This window comes from Pteropus vampyrus, unplaced genomic scaffold, assembly GCF_000151845.1.
Source record: "Pteropus vampyrus isolate Shadow unplaced genomic scaffold, Pvam_2.0 Scaffold36, whole genome shotgun sequence".
Taxonomy (NCBI): domain Eukaryota; kingdom Metazoa; phylum Chordata; class Mammalia; order Chiroptera; family Pteropodidae; genus Pteropus; species Pteropus vampyrus.
The window spans coordinates 5,042,392-5,058,140 of record NW_011888817.1 but is presented as its reverse complement, the minus strand read 5'-3'; the positions used below and the strand labels follow the sequence as shown (position 1 = coordinate 5,058,140).

Here is a 15,749-nt window from a genome sequence, read left to right as displayed (position 1 = left end):
TCTTCAAGCAGTCCTTCTCAAAATGTGGTCCTAGAACTAAATGCATCTGTAACACCTGGGAATTTGTTAGAAACGCAAATTCTTGAGCCTGACTCACAGGCCCACTGAACCAGAAACTCTAAGGTTGGGTCTGTTTTTCTTTTCTTCTTTTTTTTTTTTTTATGGCGACATTAACAAAATCCAATAAGTTTCAAGTGTACAATTCAACAGTAAGTAATGTATATATATTGCACTGTGTGTTAACTGCCCATAGTTAGATTTCTTCCTGTCACCCTAAATATATGGAACACTTCACGAATTTGCGAGTCATCCTTGTGCAGGGGCCATGCTAATCTCTGTATCGTTCCAATTTTAGTATATGCGTTGCCAAAGCAAGCACAATAATCTGTTTTAAAAGGCCTTCCAAGTGATTCCAATGCACTCTCACAATTCAGAACCCCTGCCTTAAAGCAATATCTGAGGAGTTGTAGTATAACTGAAGGAACACGGGACAAGACATCTGAAGACCTGGGCTCGAGGGCAAGTTTTTTCTCCTTCTTGGGCCTTAATTTTATCATCAGTAAATTAGAGAACTGAACTAGATTTTATCTAAGGGCCCTTCTTACTCTATCACTTTGATTCTACAAGATGGAATACTGTCTTAACAGGGCCACTAGGTGGCAAAGCCAGTACTATAATCTAACACCCATCACTCAAAAGCCCAAATTGCAGAGAAGCTTGGTAAAGCAGGCTTCTTCTAGAGCCACTTGACTTGAGTAAGAATATGGTTTCCTTCAGTTGCTCCTAGACATGGAAGACAAGAATGAAAATGGCTCTAAATCCCCCATTACCTCTGCCTCTCCTTCCATTTGGCCAGGGCTGGTAGATTAAGACTTCTCAGGACATCATCCAGCTCTGGGACCTTACAATGTACTTTGCTCTGCCTTTCTTTTCTCCCAAGTTATGTCCCAACACCAAGGCATCTGGACTTCCACTCGATTCTACCCTCAAGTCTTTTCTGCCCCAAAAGGGCAGACTAAGGGATGCTTCATAATTAAGATGCTTACTCTTTGAGGGCAGGGACACTTTACATCGCTTGGTCTTTTTTCTCTCTCCTGGATACCTAACAGTGCCAAGCAGAGGGGAGATACTGAGTTATGGCAAGGAGAATGCCAACCTGACTGCCAATGCTTACCTGTAGCCTCAGCAAGCAGACGTCCCCAAAGGGGGCAGGACGGCCCAAAAGAGCACTGTGGACCTGTATTTCACTCTCTCGCACTTTCTGCTCCAGCTGAGAGATGTGTTTCCTCTGCCTGCAAAAACCAGCAGAATGAGGTCCAGAGTTCTGACACTAACCGAGCTACAGTATGAGCCTTTCCTTTCTTTTGATAGGTAAAATCCATACTATGAAAACAAGGACCCTGGATTCTGGGAAGTACTGTTTTGCTGAAGGAGGGAGAGCAAATGAAAAAGCTGAATGAGGAGAAATAACAAAATATTAGCCTCAAAGAACCAGCTGCCCCCTTTAGGAACTCCCCAGAGGCCCCGAGATACACACAACTGGCTTATCACATTAGTCTGACACAGGATGGCTGCTTATCAACCCAGCTTTACCATGAGGCAAGGACTGGGCCTAAACAGAAGGCATGTACTGCCCTTGAGGAGACCTCATTAGCTGCCCTCAGTGGGGGCTGGAAGGACAGAGGCTGGCCCTATGGCACCCCTTGTCCTCTTACTTGTCAATGAGGAGCTCCTTTTCTTTCAGAAGTTGTTCATTACTGTTCAAGATGCTGATCCACTGTGCTGGTTCTAACGTGGGCAGTGAAGGAGCAAAAGCAGCGGGATGGTGGCAAATGGCTCCATTCTGAAGCTGAAAGACAAGCAGGTCCAGAGGGACTTGATCTTGACCTATAGGCTTCTGAAAACATCTGAGTAGTACCCTGGGTACTAGCACAGCTGGGTCTGTAGTCAAGGCTCATTTTGGCTCAGCCTGAGAAGGCCTGGTGTTTATGAAATAATTTTAGCTCTGATGCATGACTGGAAAGAACCTGCCAGGGAGACTCCTGCCAACTGGACACTGCTCAGAAAGGCTTTAGTTTCTAAGAAAAGGTCAGTTATCTTTCATTATCTGGCAACAGAGACAAACCAAGAGCTAAGATGTCCTCACTAACCAGGAAAGAATATGTCTAGCTTCTTTCCTTCCCACTCAAGCAGCACAAGAACTTTCTTTTTTAAACACAAAAGTGGTATAATGGAAAAAGCATAGATTCTGACTGTTTTTAAACCCTAGCTCTGCCACTTACCAGCCTTGTGGACATATTACTTATTCTAAGAATCTAGTAAATTTCTACATATACCTCATCAGGGTACTATAAGAATTAAATGATTGTGCTGCGAAAGTACCTAGCCGAGTGACTTTTCGGGTTTTCCGCTGTAACCCTTTACTTTGGAGAACCTCAGTGGTGTGTAATCAGACCACCAATAGACTTGAGATGGCATTCACAAGCTTTCATGTCCTATCTAAAAACATCTTCCCTCTTTCTTGCAAATGTTTTATTTAGAGCCAAAACTTATAAAAACTTTACATTTCTAAGATCTGCACAGAACCTGCAAAATCCAAGGAAAGAAGGTCCTCTACCTGCATTTGCTCCATCTGTAAACGAATCAACTCTAGCTGCTGCCGACAAGTGCTGAGCTCACAAGATCGTTCGCGGGGATTCCAAGGGTCAGAATTTGGCTGCCACACCTGAGAGGGTAGAGGCTTAGAGAGCCCAGGAGCAGGCTGGAGTCCCAAAGGCAGCAACCCACTGCTGCTGGGGTGTGGTCCATTCCGCTCACATACTGCCCCACTGCCTGGTGCCTTCTTGGTCTCAGGCAACACTTTGTATAACTCCTTGTTTGGGTCGGTTCTTAGGTTGTGAAAGTGGACTCGGTAGTGAGGATCTGAATAAAGTGTCTCCATCATTGCTGACTGATTGAGGGTAGACTCCATACTGGGAATATCAAACTTCCTCATCTCTTCTTCTCTTTCATGGCCCACTGCTGGAAACCAGGACTGCTCAATTCCATTTTCTCCAGGAGCACCACAAAGATACATGAAATCTCTAGACAGGCCTGGAGAACGTTTCATTGCACCGAGGTCTCCATTTCTTGTCATCCCCACATTTTCAGCCAACCCTGACAAAGGGAATTTGGAGGAAGAGGGTCCGGCAGGTATAGAATTTGGCTTGGCAGGAGAGGTCCCCAAAGTAGAAGGTATCACATGAGCTGTTGGAATGGTTACGTGGCTTTTGATGGGCTGGAAAGGAGGGCTGCTACTTGAGCTGCAAAAATCTGTAGAGAGAATAGTCTTCCATAAGTCAAAATTGAAGCATCAGGCTTTCTTAAGTTTGGCTGCTATTTCAGACATTCTCTGCCTGTCCTGAGACCAGGAAGAGAGGGCACTGTCATCACAAGTTATCAGACAGAAAGACACAACAGCCTAACTGGGAGATGTGTGTTCTGGGGTCTCTAATGCCATTCACAAGGTAAACCAGCAAAAGGCAACACTAGCTTCATTTTTAACTTACACTCTTGTCCCTTGTATTTGAATAAAAAATCTTGCCAGTCAACAAACCAAACTGAAAAACTGAACTTAAAAAAAAAATCACTTACTTAATAGGTCCTACTCTTCTGGGAGCTGGGCATCTCTAAGCTATAATCCAACCTAAAAAAAAATATCCTTCCCAAGGACTGCGACAATCCTCTGTGACCTCCAAAAGCTTCCCAGTGAAGGTAAGCAATGAATCTAAACTATCTGAAGAATAAGGCAAACTGGATAGTGCTCTCTGTATCCAGGGCAGGGAGTACAGCATCTAAATCAGGATTCTGTTCTCTCCCCCACACACCAGAACTGACTGCCTGGATATGTGAAGTTATTCTTAGTAACTCTCAAGTTTCACTCCAGCACAGTAAGCACTCTCAAGCGGGTACACAGTGAAATCCTCTATTTCATATTTTGCCTTTCGCTTACTCCTTGTTTGTATCCAACTGTGACTTTTCCTTCAGACTGGACTTATGTTTCCTTTAGCTCCTTCCTACTGTTGAGTGAACTCTCTGATTAGCCCTTCTACAGAAGGTTCACATTTCCACATATTTCCAACTTTGAAGTGCTACTCTGAAGAGGACCACAAAGTCAGAGAACTAATGTGCTGGGGTAGTAGGCTGCAAGCACACAACAAGAAAACATACCTGTTACCTTCAACAGGGAGAAAACTGAGTCTTCCCTTTTCAATCATGTCCAGTACTCTTTTCCAAACCAAATACATCTACCATGAAGAAGAGTGGACTACCGTTTGTTTTTCTTTTTCTTTCCATCAACCAACACAGAACACACTCAGCTAATGAGGACAGATAGCAACCTTTCCCAGAATTACATGAGCTACTGTTTTCTCATGGGCGTGTAAGCAGCTCTTTGAAAACACAGGCAAACCAAATTATCTCTTACAATATATGCAGGGTATCTAATTTTCTATACTCAAATGATCTTGAGGATATATAAAAGGCCATACTAAAAATAAGCATACAAAACAAAAACCCCGGTAACTTCTGATAACATGCGTCAGCCTCTCAGACCAAGAGAGAAGGACATTCCAGAGTCAAAGGACACAGTTTTTGATGTCCCACAATTTAAATATAGGCCTAATCAACGGGTTAAAGCAGACTTGTGGTGATAAAGACTTCCAAGACTAGTAAGCTCTCTACATGAAATCCTCCATAATGGCATCATAATATCCACTCTGACCAATGGTACCTCTTCCCAAAGTATAATTATGGAAGACAGCGAGATTGTGGCATATGAGGGGCTACTACTACGCTGAATTTAGTAACACCTTCCATTCTCTATTCACAGCACCACTTTCTTTCAACACTCACCAAATTCAATTTTGAGCCTATAATCCCCAAAGTAGTAATGCCAAAACCAAAGCCAAGAGGAAAAGTATCAACTGATCCAGGAGAATATAATTTTTCTAGTTTTCTAATGAGTGTGGTCCACCTATGAATGACAGAAAAAGTGAGGTCTTTGTCAGCTTTTGTCACTTGCCCATTGGGTTTGTTTATTTATATTAAGAAAACTGCCTGATTCTGATAACTATTATAAAACATCAAGTTATACCTTAAGTCTGGTTTGCATTTTAGAACATTTTGAAACGAAATAGCAAAGGGTCATTATCTTGTACAATTTTCAAAAGTTTTCAAAATTTAGTGAATGGGATATGCAGTTTTTATTTAGAGAAGTCTATGGTTCCCATAATCATTGGGTTTTTGTCACTTTAAAGGTATATTTCTAAATATCTCCTCTCTTCAACCACATCCTCCCACCTCATCTCCCTCCCCCTTCAAAAAAATTCACAACTTTCTTTTTATCAACCCTTCTTTAGTTATTGCTAAATCTTGATCGCTGTCTACATCCCTTACCAGTTTATGAATTATGGTAGTCTAAACTAAGCCACTATTTCAGTCTTTAGTGAAGAGCTGAAAGCCTTTCGAGCTCTCCAGTATCTACCTCTACCTGTCCCTTGAGAATCTGCAAGGTAACACACCTTAGTGGAGCATGGAATCAAAAGCAAGCCTGTTCAATTTACAGATGCAACAATGAACTATATACCAGTTGTAAGGGTTCTTGTCAACTGGGCTCCAAGTAAACCAACTTAGATTCATCAACAAAATGAGCAACAATTAGAAAATATATATAGCTCCCCAAAGGAATGAAAAGCACAGAGTCATACACAATCTATGTAGCAATTTGACTGAATTAAATAGAGCTAGTCAATTTAATTGTGGTAAAAATCTAGACCACTGATTTTTAAACAGACCTATTATTTAGACAAAATGAAAAAGGTCCCATGACAGCACGTATAAACAAAACTTTAACAAATCATAACTGAATTGCAGTAACACTTTTGATTACAAAAGAACAATACAGCTGGGAGATCCAAATCTGATAACTAGTTGTGTGACATTAGGCAAGTTAATCACTTAACCTCCTGGGGAAATTTTTGTTATTCACCAACAAAAAGGAATGAGATTAAGTGATTTTTAAAGCCCTGTCTACCTCAAATCTGTAATTCAACTCTAGTCAGTATTTACTGAGCACTGTGCCCATGTACACACATCTATCAAATGATTAAAATGAAATGCTAGGAGTCTAGGAGTTAGCACTAGTAGTAAATGAGTTTTTCCCCCCTTTTTATTCCTCTTTTATTTTTTCCCAAACATTTCTATTCTTTTTTTTAAAAAAACGTCTTTACTAGGATATAATTCATATACTATACAATTCACCCACTTGAAGTGTACAATTCAATGGTTTTTAATACATATATTCACAGAGTTGTGTAACCACCTGTTGTGTAATACAATCAATTTTAGAATATTTTCATCACCCCAAAAAGAAACCTCTTACCCCAGTCAGGCAACCATTTAAGCAACTACTAATATACTTTTTGTCTCTCTATGTATTGAACTATTCTGGACGTTTCGTATAAATGGTATCATACAATATGTGGTCTTATGCATGTGGCTTTTTTTTTTTTTTTAACTAAGCATAGGTGTTTTTACAGTTCGTTCATTTTGTAACACGCATCAGTACTTCGTTTCTTTTTATTGCCAAATAATATTCTAGTGTATGGAAATACCACATTTTATTCATCCATTGTTAATAGACATTTGAGTTGTTTCCATTTTTTGGCTACTGCAAATAATGCTGCTATGAACATTTGTGTACAAGTTTTTGTATGGATGTATATTTTCATTTCTCTTGGGTACATATCAAGGAGTAGAACTGCTGAATCACAACGTAACTTGCCAAATTGCTTTCCAAAGCGGCTGTAACATTTTACATTCCCACCAGCAATGTATAAAGGTCCCAATTTCTCTATATTCTCACCAACACTTGTTATCTTTTTGATTACAGCCATCTAGCGATGTCACATCTGATAAAATACCATAGTTGTAACTTTAACCAACTAATTTAATCACTTTGAAATTCAGTATTCTCATATGTAAAATTAAAATAATGTTTCATTTTATAGTTTATTATATAAAGTTTAAGAACTCTTTATGAAAAGAGTTCAAATATTTCATAGAGTTCTTAAAGGCATTAATGAAAAAATATTTTTAAAATTTAGTAGAGGATTCATCACAAAATATTTAATAAATAGTAATTAATTATTATCATTAGGTCTTCTGCCCTCTTGGAACTCACCATCTAAATGAAAAACAAAATACTCTTGTAAAGTACTGCTTGGCAGTTATTACTTAATTTTAAGTGCTAAATCAAGTGGAAGAAACAGTAAGGATATAAGTTTGTAAAGAGAAAGATCAGTAATGGGTGAGAGGGATAGGAAAATTCTTATTTATCCATTCGTCGGTTAATAGACATTTGGGTTGTTCCATTTTTTGGCTACTGTGAATAATGCTGCTATGAACATCTGTGTACAAGTTTTTGTATGGACAATTCACTAAATCTTGAAAAATAAGATTAGCATAGCTGGGAGGGGCAAGAGGAGATGGGAACAGCACAAATAGACCCAGATTAAAGAAGGAAAGAGCTCAGATATAAAAAACAAAGTTCTTCACTTTCATAGTATAGTAAGACAAGAAATCTGATTATAGTAAGAAATAAGTTTGCCTAGGTGGTACAAGGCCAGATCACAGAAGAACTGAGGCCTCTGAATTTTATCCTCCAAATAATGAAAACAACTGAGGATTTGCAGGAAAGGGAAACTATGAAATCAAGCTTTTAGAAAGATTAATCTGGCAGTAGAGGGAAAAATTTGAGGGCAAGAAATCTATCAGAAAGTTGGTTGAGACAGGACAAACAAGAGAAATTAAGAGGAAAGGATCAGCTGTGAGAAGCACTGGGTAACAAGCATACTCCTTCTTGTATAAACTGACTTATGAATACTTTAGAAATGACAATACACCTCGAACACAATCTGAAAATGACAACACATACTGGTAATCAAATCATGAATCCAAACTTACCCTCCGCAATGTCTGAGCACGATGTGCCAATGGCTGTGTCCCCACTGTCAGTTACACTTGAACAGCGGCTGAAGCGGCTCCGAAAGGCCTCCGAGATAACTGGGGTCTGCCATTCAGTCCCCAGGGAACTGCCCTTCTGAATCACACTGGAACCTGAAACAAGTGGCATTTCCCACCTTTAGTGTGATCCAGCTGATGTAGCCCCAAAAAACTGTTTTTAAAAAAATCATTTAAATCTATGAAGGAATAGCAACCCCCCACGCCTTTCTCTCCCCTGTGCCTAGTCTAGAAACTGAGTTTGTTAACTTTAAATGGAAATAGCATAAGAGGTAAGAATGTTCAAAGACAGAAATAAGACCTACTAAGAATCCAAGAGAACTGGACTAGAAAACAATATTTAACAGCAGCTACCATTTTTTGAAACCTAGAGAGCAGAGTACTTTACAAACGTGATCTCATCTACCTACTTACTGAAAAGTATTATCACTCCTGTTTTACAGAGTATAGAGCTGAGATTTGAACCCAGGTTGTTCTGGTTCCAATATCCACATTCTTTCCTCTTAAAAGATTTCTCAACAGGTGCTTTTAGCATTCTGGTAAGACAGTTCTTCAATGCATAGTCTATACATTGCAGGACCATGTAGGATTCCTGGTCCCCATTCACTAAATGCCTGTAGCAGCTCTCACTCTATCTAACCATCACCGTGAAACCTGAAAATACCCCATATATTTTCAAATGCTGCCTAGGGTAACAGGCAGTCCAGTCCCCTGATGAAAACCACTGCTTGACTGAACTACGGTATCCTCATGGGCAGGGTAAATCCAGATCAAGATAAATCTTAAAAGTCAATCTGAAGAGCTTTTAAAGGCAATTCAAAAAAAACAAAAACAAACAAACAAAAAACACCAAAAAACAAAAAACACCAAATGATTAAAATTTCTGAGTGGGTAAGATACAAGACTGATGAAATTTGACTTTATTATCTTGCTGATTAAGGGCTAGTAGGAAGTGTTCAATAAAGAGTAGATTTACTAACTTACTAGCAAAGACTTAAATTCAAATGATTTCCTAAAAAACACAATAATTTTTCTAAATTGTATCTAATGATACAAAAAGGTAATGGAGGCTTACTTATTCATTTAAAGTATCACAGTTTGAATTGAAATCAGAAAATATGGTTCTATAGACTCTTTGATCTAGTGGGAAACAAATGATATTTGAACACAAATCATCTTATTCCCTTCTTCCAAATTTAGTGTTCTTTCTTTTTAACCTAATTCCTTCTACTTTGCTCCTTCTTTTTGCTACCCTTACATCTGCTTTCTACTGAAGTAAATCTAATTTTCCCCAAGGACGCCTTTTATTCTTTGGGTAACAGTGGACTGCCTAATTTGAACGAATCTATATACACACAGTAATCTGTAATAATCTTTAATAAAAGACACAGCCAATAATCAGAGCTTCTGATCAGCATAAGATTAGCCAGTGTTACTAAATTAATGTAATTCTAGCCAAAAGGAAATAAATTTGACCTCTTTGTGAGTCTATATGGTATTATCTCTCTAGTCATTATACAATTTGCCAGGCCTTTTGAAACAGTAAAAATTGATTGAGGGCCTCTATTACCACGTTCTTGGCCTCCTACTGGAAACCACTCCCTGTTACTACTACTAACCTATTCTTCACCTGGACCACCACTACTTTTTCCAGGCACCCGCTTCATACATCAATTCTAAAGAGATATTTGCTAAAATTAAAGTATGTTTTGGTATAGTTTATAGAGGCTTATGCTTATTTCAAAATTCAAGTTTGAAAGCTAAAAATTTTTTGTTACGTCGTATGTCCTATCAGCAAGCATCCTTATCAATATTAAACCATTATTAACTGAATGAGACTACTAAAGACAAAACCATCAGAAAAGCAGTTGAGCTTTGTTAGAAATTGCTACATTCCAAAAACTTGCATTATACATATAACTGTCAAAAGAAATTGTACAATCTAGCCCTAAGACTGTGCATTGCACATAACAGATGATCAATAAATATTTGCTGAATGAATCTTGAATTGATTCAACAAATGCTTTTCAAAGTGCCTACTATATGCAAGGCAGTATGCCTGGGAGAACATATTATCAACCAAATGTCTGCAAAAAGGCACTGTATGATTTTTAAAGGTAAATAAAACACATCCTTTGTTGAATAAAATGTATCCTTTTATTCATAAATGTCACAGAATTCAAAGTTATGTCTAAATGCTACTTTCTATTTGAATATACATCTATTTAAAATGTCTATTGAATGTGTGCATATTTTTATATATATTTAATATATACTTAATATATCCACTTAGTATATCTACTAAGCTTTCCAAATCTTGTTAATCCATTCTAGAGATAAATTCCTGAGTCTCTAGTGACAACACAACTGAGATTGTTGGCATTCAAGAATTCCAACCTTTGTGGGCTAGCAGATGACTGGCTCACCCACATGACTACAAAGACAACATAGTACACAGTAATTTATGCTGTTTTTCTGATTTCAAATAGAACTATGTTCCTAAGTCATTTGTTCCAATCCTTTATGTGTCCTCCCCTCACAATCATGTGGTCTTGTTGGAAGCTATGTAAGACCAGAGATAAATAATTGTTCTCTCAGACAGACCTGTTTTTCTATTCAATACAGCCCCATGTTATTTTTGTTTCTTTAATACTGCATTTCAGTGAATGCTTGTTTGCTCAGTATGTTCTTTAAAGGAAATTTCTGTTATGAAATAACAGAGCAAAGGTCAGAATTTAACCTAGAATGCTTTGACTACTCACCTGGTGAAGTGGCATGAGAGAGCCTCTCACTTGGATATTTTTCCTGCATGGCCATTGACACAGTTATGTGAGCCAACTGTAGAATGAAGAAGTATACCAGTCAGATGTCTCCACTATCTTTTAATTCCCTGTAACTCATTCCCATTCAATTGAAACTGTCAAAACCACACAGAGAATTCAAGTATTCTTCCACATGTTTTACTCATAAGAATATTTTTTAAGGCAGAGCAACTCCCAATACTCCACCCTACTTTTCTTCCTAAAACAAGGACAGAAAACCTAGCTGGAAAGATAGAGAGTCCCAATACTGATCCTATATGATCCTAGAATACCTCCAATTGTTGCAAAAATTAAAAATATTACTTTTCATAAACTTTGCCACAGATATTCTTCTTAGCAATGGGGACAGGATAGGAGGATGGCATGAAGAAAGTCCTAAATAACTAAACCAACAATTATGAATCATGGCTTCAATTATGATTAACATAAAACAAATTTTCTGCCTCCAGTAATAAAAGTTAGTCATATGAGGCACAAAGATGGAGAGAATTCTCAGTCATTAGCAGAACCCCATCTTCAGCAGGGGTTTCTTTCCATTTCTCCACTCCTTAAAACATTCATATTTACTCTAATGATAAGTTCTGAGAATGCAGCAGAAGTCTGATTACTACCTGTGTAAATAAAAGCTTTAATTAACTGTAACTCATAATGGCAAATAATATCTTATACTTGCACAGTACTCAAGAGGCAGTACAGAGAAGTAGTTCAGAGTATGGACTCTTGATCAGATAGCTTGGATTTAAAGTCTGACTTAGCAATTTATTTGCTGTATAATCTTGGGCAAATTTCTTAATATTTCTGTACCTCAGTTCCTTCATATAAAAATGATAGAGACAGGACCTAATTCATGCTAATTCATTAGGAATTAACTTAGAAGAATGCCTGACACACATTATGTTCTTTGTTAATATTTTCATAATTTTACTTGACAGTTTATATCAATAAATAGTGGCACAGTATGGTCCCTGAAAGATAAAGTATAAATTTAGAAACTCTGCATTTGTAAGAGCCCCAAAGAGTTTGGGACAAACTATGCCAACAGAACAATTCTTAGAAGTAAAATTCAAACTCTGGAGGTGGGAAAAAAGGATATATGGTAGTATTTCACTAATGTATTTTACTGACCTCTATAGCTTTCTCTTAGTAACAACAACCCAAACCTACACTAATTTACTGCTTTTACAATGGAAATCCCCAGTCTTCACATACTGGGTAAGAGAAGCTTTGGTCAGTAATAAAAGCTTCAATTTACAGTGAGTATCAATCAGTGTGTTGATGGTGACACAGAATGGTTAGATCACCTACCTGCTAGTGATATCAAATAGTCAATATCAAAATCCTTTTCTTCTCTCTTTTCTTTAAAGTAGAACAAAATGATAGGCCCACTGGATTTTGAGACCTTTCCAAATTCATATAAATTTATAACAGGATGACAATAGAACTCTCAGTTAAACAGAGGTACCCTATGACTCAGCAGTTCCACTCCCAGGTATATATATTCGAGATAAATAAAAACACAGGTCCACCTAAAATCTTGTACATTAATATTCAAAGCTGCATTATTTATAATAGTCAAAAAGTAGAAAGAACTCAAATGTTCATCAATTAATGAATGGATAAGTAAATGTGGCAATAAAAAGGAATGAAGTACATTCTACAAACATGGGTGAACACTGAAAACATTATGCTAAATGAAAGAAGCCAAACACAAAAGGCCACTTATTATATAATCCCATTTATATGAAATGTCCAGAATTGGCAAATACAGAGATAGATTAGTGGTTGCCAGGTACTAAGAGGAAGGCAGTGGGGGAATGGTAGGTGGATGCTAATGGATGTCAAGTTTCTTTCCAGGGTGATCAAAATGGTCTGAGATTAGATAGTGGTGATGGCTGCACAACCTTCTGAATATATTAAAACCATTGAACTGTACACACATAAAATTGAATTTTATATGTGAATTCTATCTCAATTAAAAACTCTCACAAGGAGTGAAACAGTATAGAATAAATAATTCTTGACTGTTTTCTACTAAGTTCAGAAGTAGATGGGATACTGGTGGAAATTTTTAGGTTCATTTGAAGGAGACAGAGATAAAAGAGAGAAACGAAGGTACAAGAAGCAATGCAAATAACTAATTATACAGCCAAGAAAGGTAGGAGTGCATGAAGGCAGACAAAAAAAAAAGCACCCTACATTGATGGCTTCCATCTTCTAAGCCCTTTAACTACAGACATATTCATTCGTTCAACAAGTTTAACATGTTTTCAGTACTTACTACCCATCAAGCATTGTGTTAAACAGTGTATCATGTCTTATGTTTAATATTCACATCAAATCTATGAGGTAGTTACCATTATTATCCTCTGGATAATATTTTCTGGATGAAAAAATAAAGATTTAGAGTGGTGAATGATATATGGCTAGGAAGAAGCTTCAAAGCCAGGGGTGTGCTCTAAAGCTACAGAAGTCTAATCAGCAATTTTTCTGTAAGTGACAAAGAGAAATAAAGGAAGTAACTAAGGCATAAGTTCCAGCCTCAGGAATAGCCAGATCTGAAAGCCAAAGGACAGTTAGGGGCAGGGACAGTTCATGTAATTTCTTCAGTTTGCCCAGGGCTCTATACCCCAAGTTGCTATCCAAGAAATAAATTTTTACTGTTATAAGTATTTCTTCCCTTGAAGAATTATAATCTTAGTGTGGAACATCACACTTGGCAGTTAAGAAAACCACATGAAGACAGGAGAGGATGTGAAGGGATACACAGACAGCTGACACAGACACATTAAGCTCACACCATAACACTATTTTCATGGCCTTGATCATTCATTAAACCAGATCTAAAGAAAGAGAAGCCAAATCATTGCCAAGAAGTTGCCTTTACAAAGAATAAGTCTTGAAACATACACCACCACCAGACCATTATAAAATAGACAGGCCTAAGGACAATTAATAAGGCATGATTATTTTACTCATCCTTGTATCACTCCTCCTCCCTACCTAGCACACAGTATTCAATTCATCAACTAAAGTTTACTGAGTGCCTATTATTTGCCTGTCTCTGCGCCACGTGGCAGAAATATATTGGTGTAAAAGAAAAACAGGGATCTGCTCCTCTCTGTTTACTGTAATGAAATGATCACCCTCTTTATTGAACAAATAAGCTTTAATACACTAAACTTTCAGTTCATCTAAAATACCAGCTCCTCCTTGTCTAGAGCAGGTTCCTCAATCTCAGTACTACCGATATTTCAGGTATAGGGTTAGTCTTCGTTGTGGGGGCTGTCCTGTACACTGCAGCATGTTTAGCAGTATCCCTGACTTCTACCCACTAGATGCCAAGAGCAATCCCCGAGTAGCGATCAAGAAGCCTGCAGACGTTGTCAAATATCCTGTAGCGAGAAAAACAGCCCCGGCTCAGAAACTCTAGCCTAGAGCCTTCACAAATGCTCCCGGTCCCCTAACCTTCTTTCTCTATTCATCCCTTCAAATCTCAGCTCAAACTTCACTTCCTCAGGGAGGGAGTTCTGCCCTCAGACTACGCCACCGCCTTCGGTTCTGCGCTCTTTGTACTTCTCTACCCTACACTATCGAGTGCCGAGTATTCAGTTGCTTAAAGTCCACTTTCTCCCGGGACTGTGAGCTCGAGGAAGGCAAGGACTGTGCTCCCCACCGTCCTCCTGGAGACTGGCACAGGGCCTGTCCTTTACACAGGTACAGCAACAGCTGTGGAGTGAATGACGGACAAAAGAGAAAACAAGGCGATAAGCGCGGGGAAGCGATCGAGACTCGAGGGGGCGTGTGTGGGGCAATATTTTAGAAGCCCGTACGGCGAGAGAACCAGAGACAGCTTATTCGCTCTGCGCGTGCGCTTTCGCTCCCTGCACCGCCCCCCGCCCCCACGGAGGTAGGTCTTGCTTGTCTGAGGCTCCTCAGAGGCTCCCCAAGGTGGGGCAGGGTCTGTCAGTTCGACAGGGGCCCGGAAGAAAGTAAGACTTACGTGGGCCTGAAAGCGGGCGGCGAAATACCTCACTCAAGAACACCCACTGTGGCCACCACGTCAGCCGCAGGCGGAGAATCGATCCTTGAGCTTTCTAACGGCCGTTACACGCCCTCCAGGCCGCGCGCTCAGAGCGCGCGCTCCCTCGGACCCGCCCCTTTCTGCCGCCTGTGACCAATCAGGAGTCGGGCTGTGCCGGTGTCCCGGCCCCGCACGCAGTCCTCCGCGCCAAGAGCGGACGGATCTCTCTGCGCATGATCCCACCGTCCCTCTGAGCCTTCTGCTCTGACCCTTGCCAGGTTTTGCCTCTGGGCGGAGCCCTCCTCACCTATCCCTGGAGTAGCTTGCTGGGCATGTGCAGATCTAGAAGCTGGAACATAGGGCAAATCATTCGGTAATCCCACCCAGCCTACCCCACCCCCTGTCACTACTGCCTCCTGAAACTGGGAGTCAGGTTGTGACCAAGTGTTAGGGCGTGGCCTGGGTCACTGCCTTGTCAGTTAGGGCTCAGTCTGTGGCTGGGGTCATGGCTGGGTTCGTCAGTGGTCCGTCTGACCAGGACTCAAGTTGAAGGATCAGTCTTGCCTTCCTACCCAAACTTGGTCCTCAGGAAAAGGAACTAATTCATTTGCATTAATATGTATTTAAGAATCATACTTGGAGATTGTTTAAAAGAAGGAACAAAGCCATCAGCCAAAGGGTAGTAAAATTCCAGATATCTGGAAACCTGAAGGGAGAGGGGGAAGGGGAGATGCGTTAAAAAGTTGTGATATTTTTAACTTCGAAGAACTATATTAAAGAGCTTTAATTATTGGATCAAGTTCACTCTAAAGCAGCAGTCCCCAACCTTTTTGGCACCAGGACGG

The 15,749-nt window shown here is 39.4% G+C and overlaps 1 protein-coding gene and 1 non-coding gene across 2 annotated transcripts in view; both read right to left on the bottom strand.

Annotated features, from left to right (window-relative positions):
- The window catches only part of CEP85 (centrosomal protein 85), a 23,671-nt gene extending 8,641 nt beyond the window's left edge, over positions 1-15,030 (bottom strand). The window contains exons 1-6 of the mRNA XM_023529425.1: positions 14,884-15,030; positions 10,824-10,899; positions 8,005-8,157; positions 2,618-3,312; positions 1,716-1,849; positions 1,118-1,292 (exon numbers count right to left, since the gene is read on the bottom strand). Of these exons, the coding sequence (XP_023385193.1) occupies positions 1,118-1,292; positions 1,716-1,849; positions 2,618-3,312; positions 8,005-8,157; positions 10,824-10,878 (1,212 nt within the window). The 5' untranslated portion in view covers positions 10,879-10,899; positions 14,884-15,030. The remainder of the gene's footprint in view (positions 1-1,117; positions 1,293-1,715; positions 1,850-2,617; positions 3,313-8,004; positions 8,158-10,823; positions 10,900-14,883) is intronic.
- LOC111738289 lies at positions 276-377 on the bottom strand. Its single transcript, XR_002779797.1, has one exon. It is a non-coding gene; the product is annotated as a U6 spliceosomal RNA (small nuclear RNA).
- Positions 15,031-15,749: the final 719 nt, after the last annotated feature.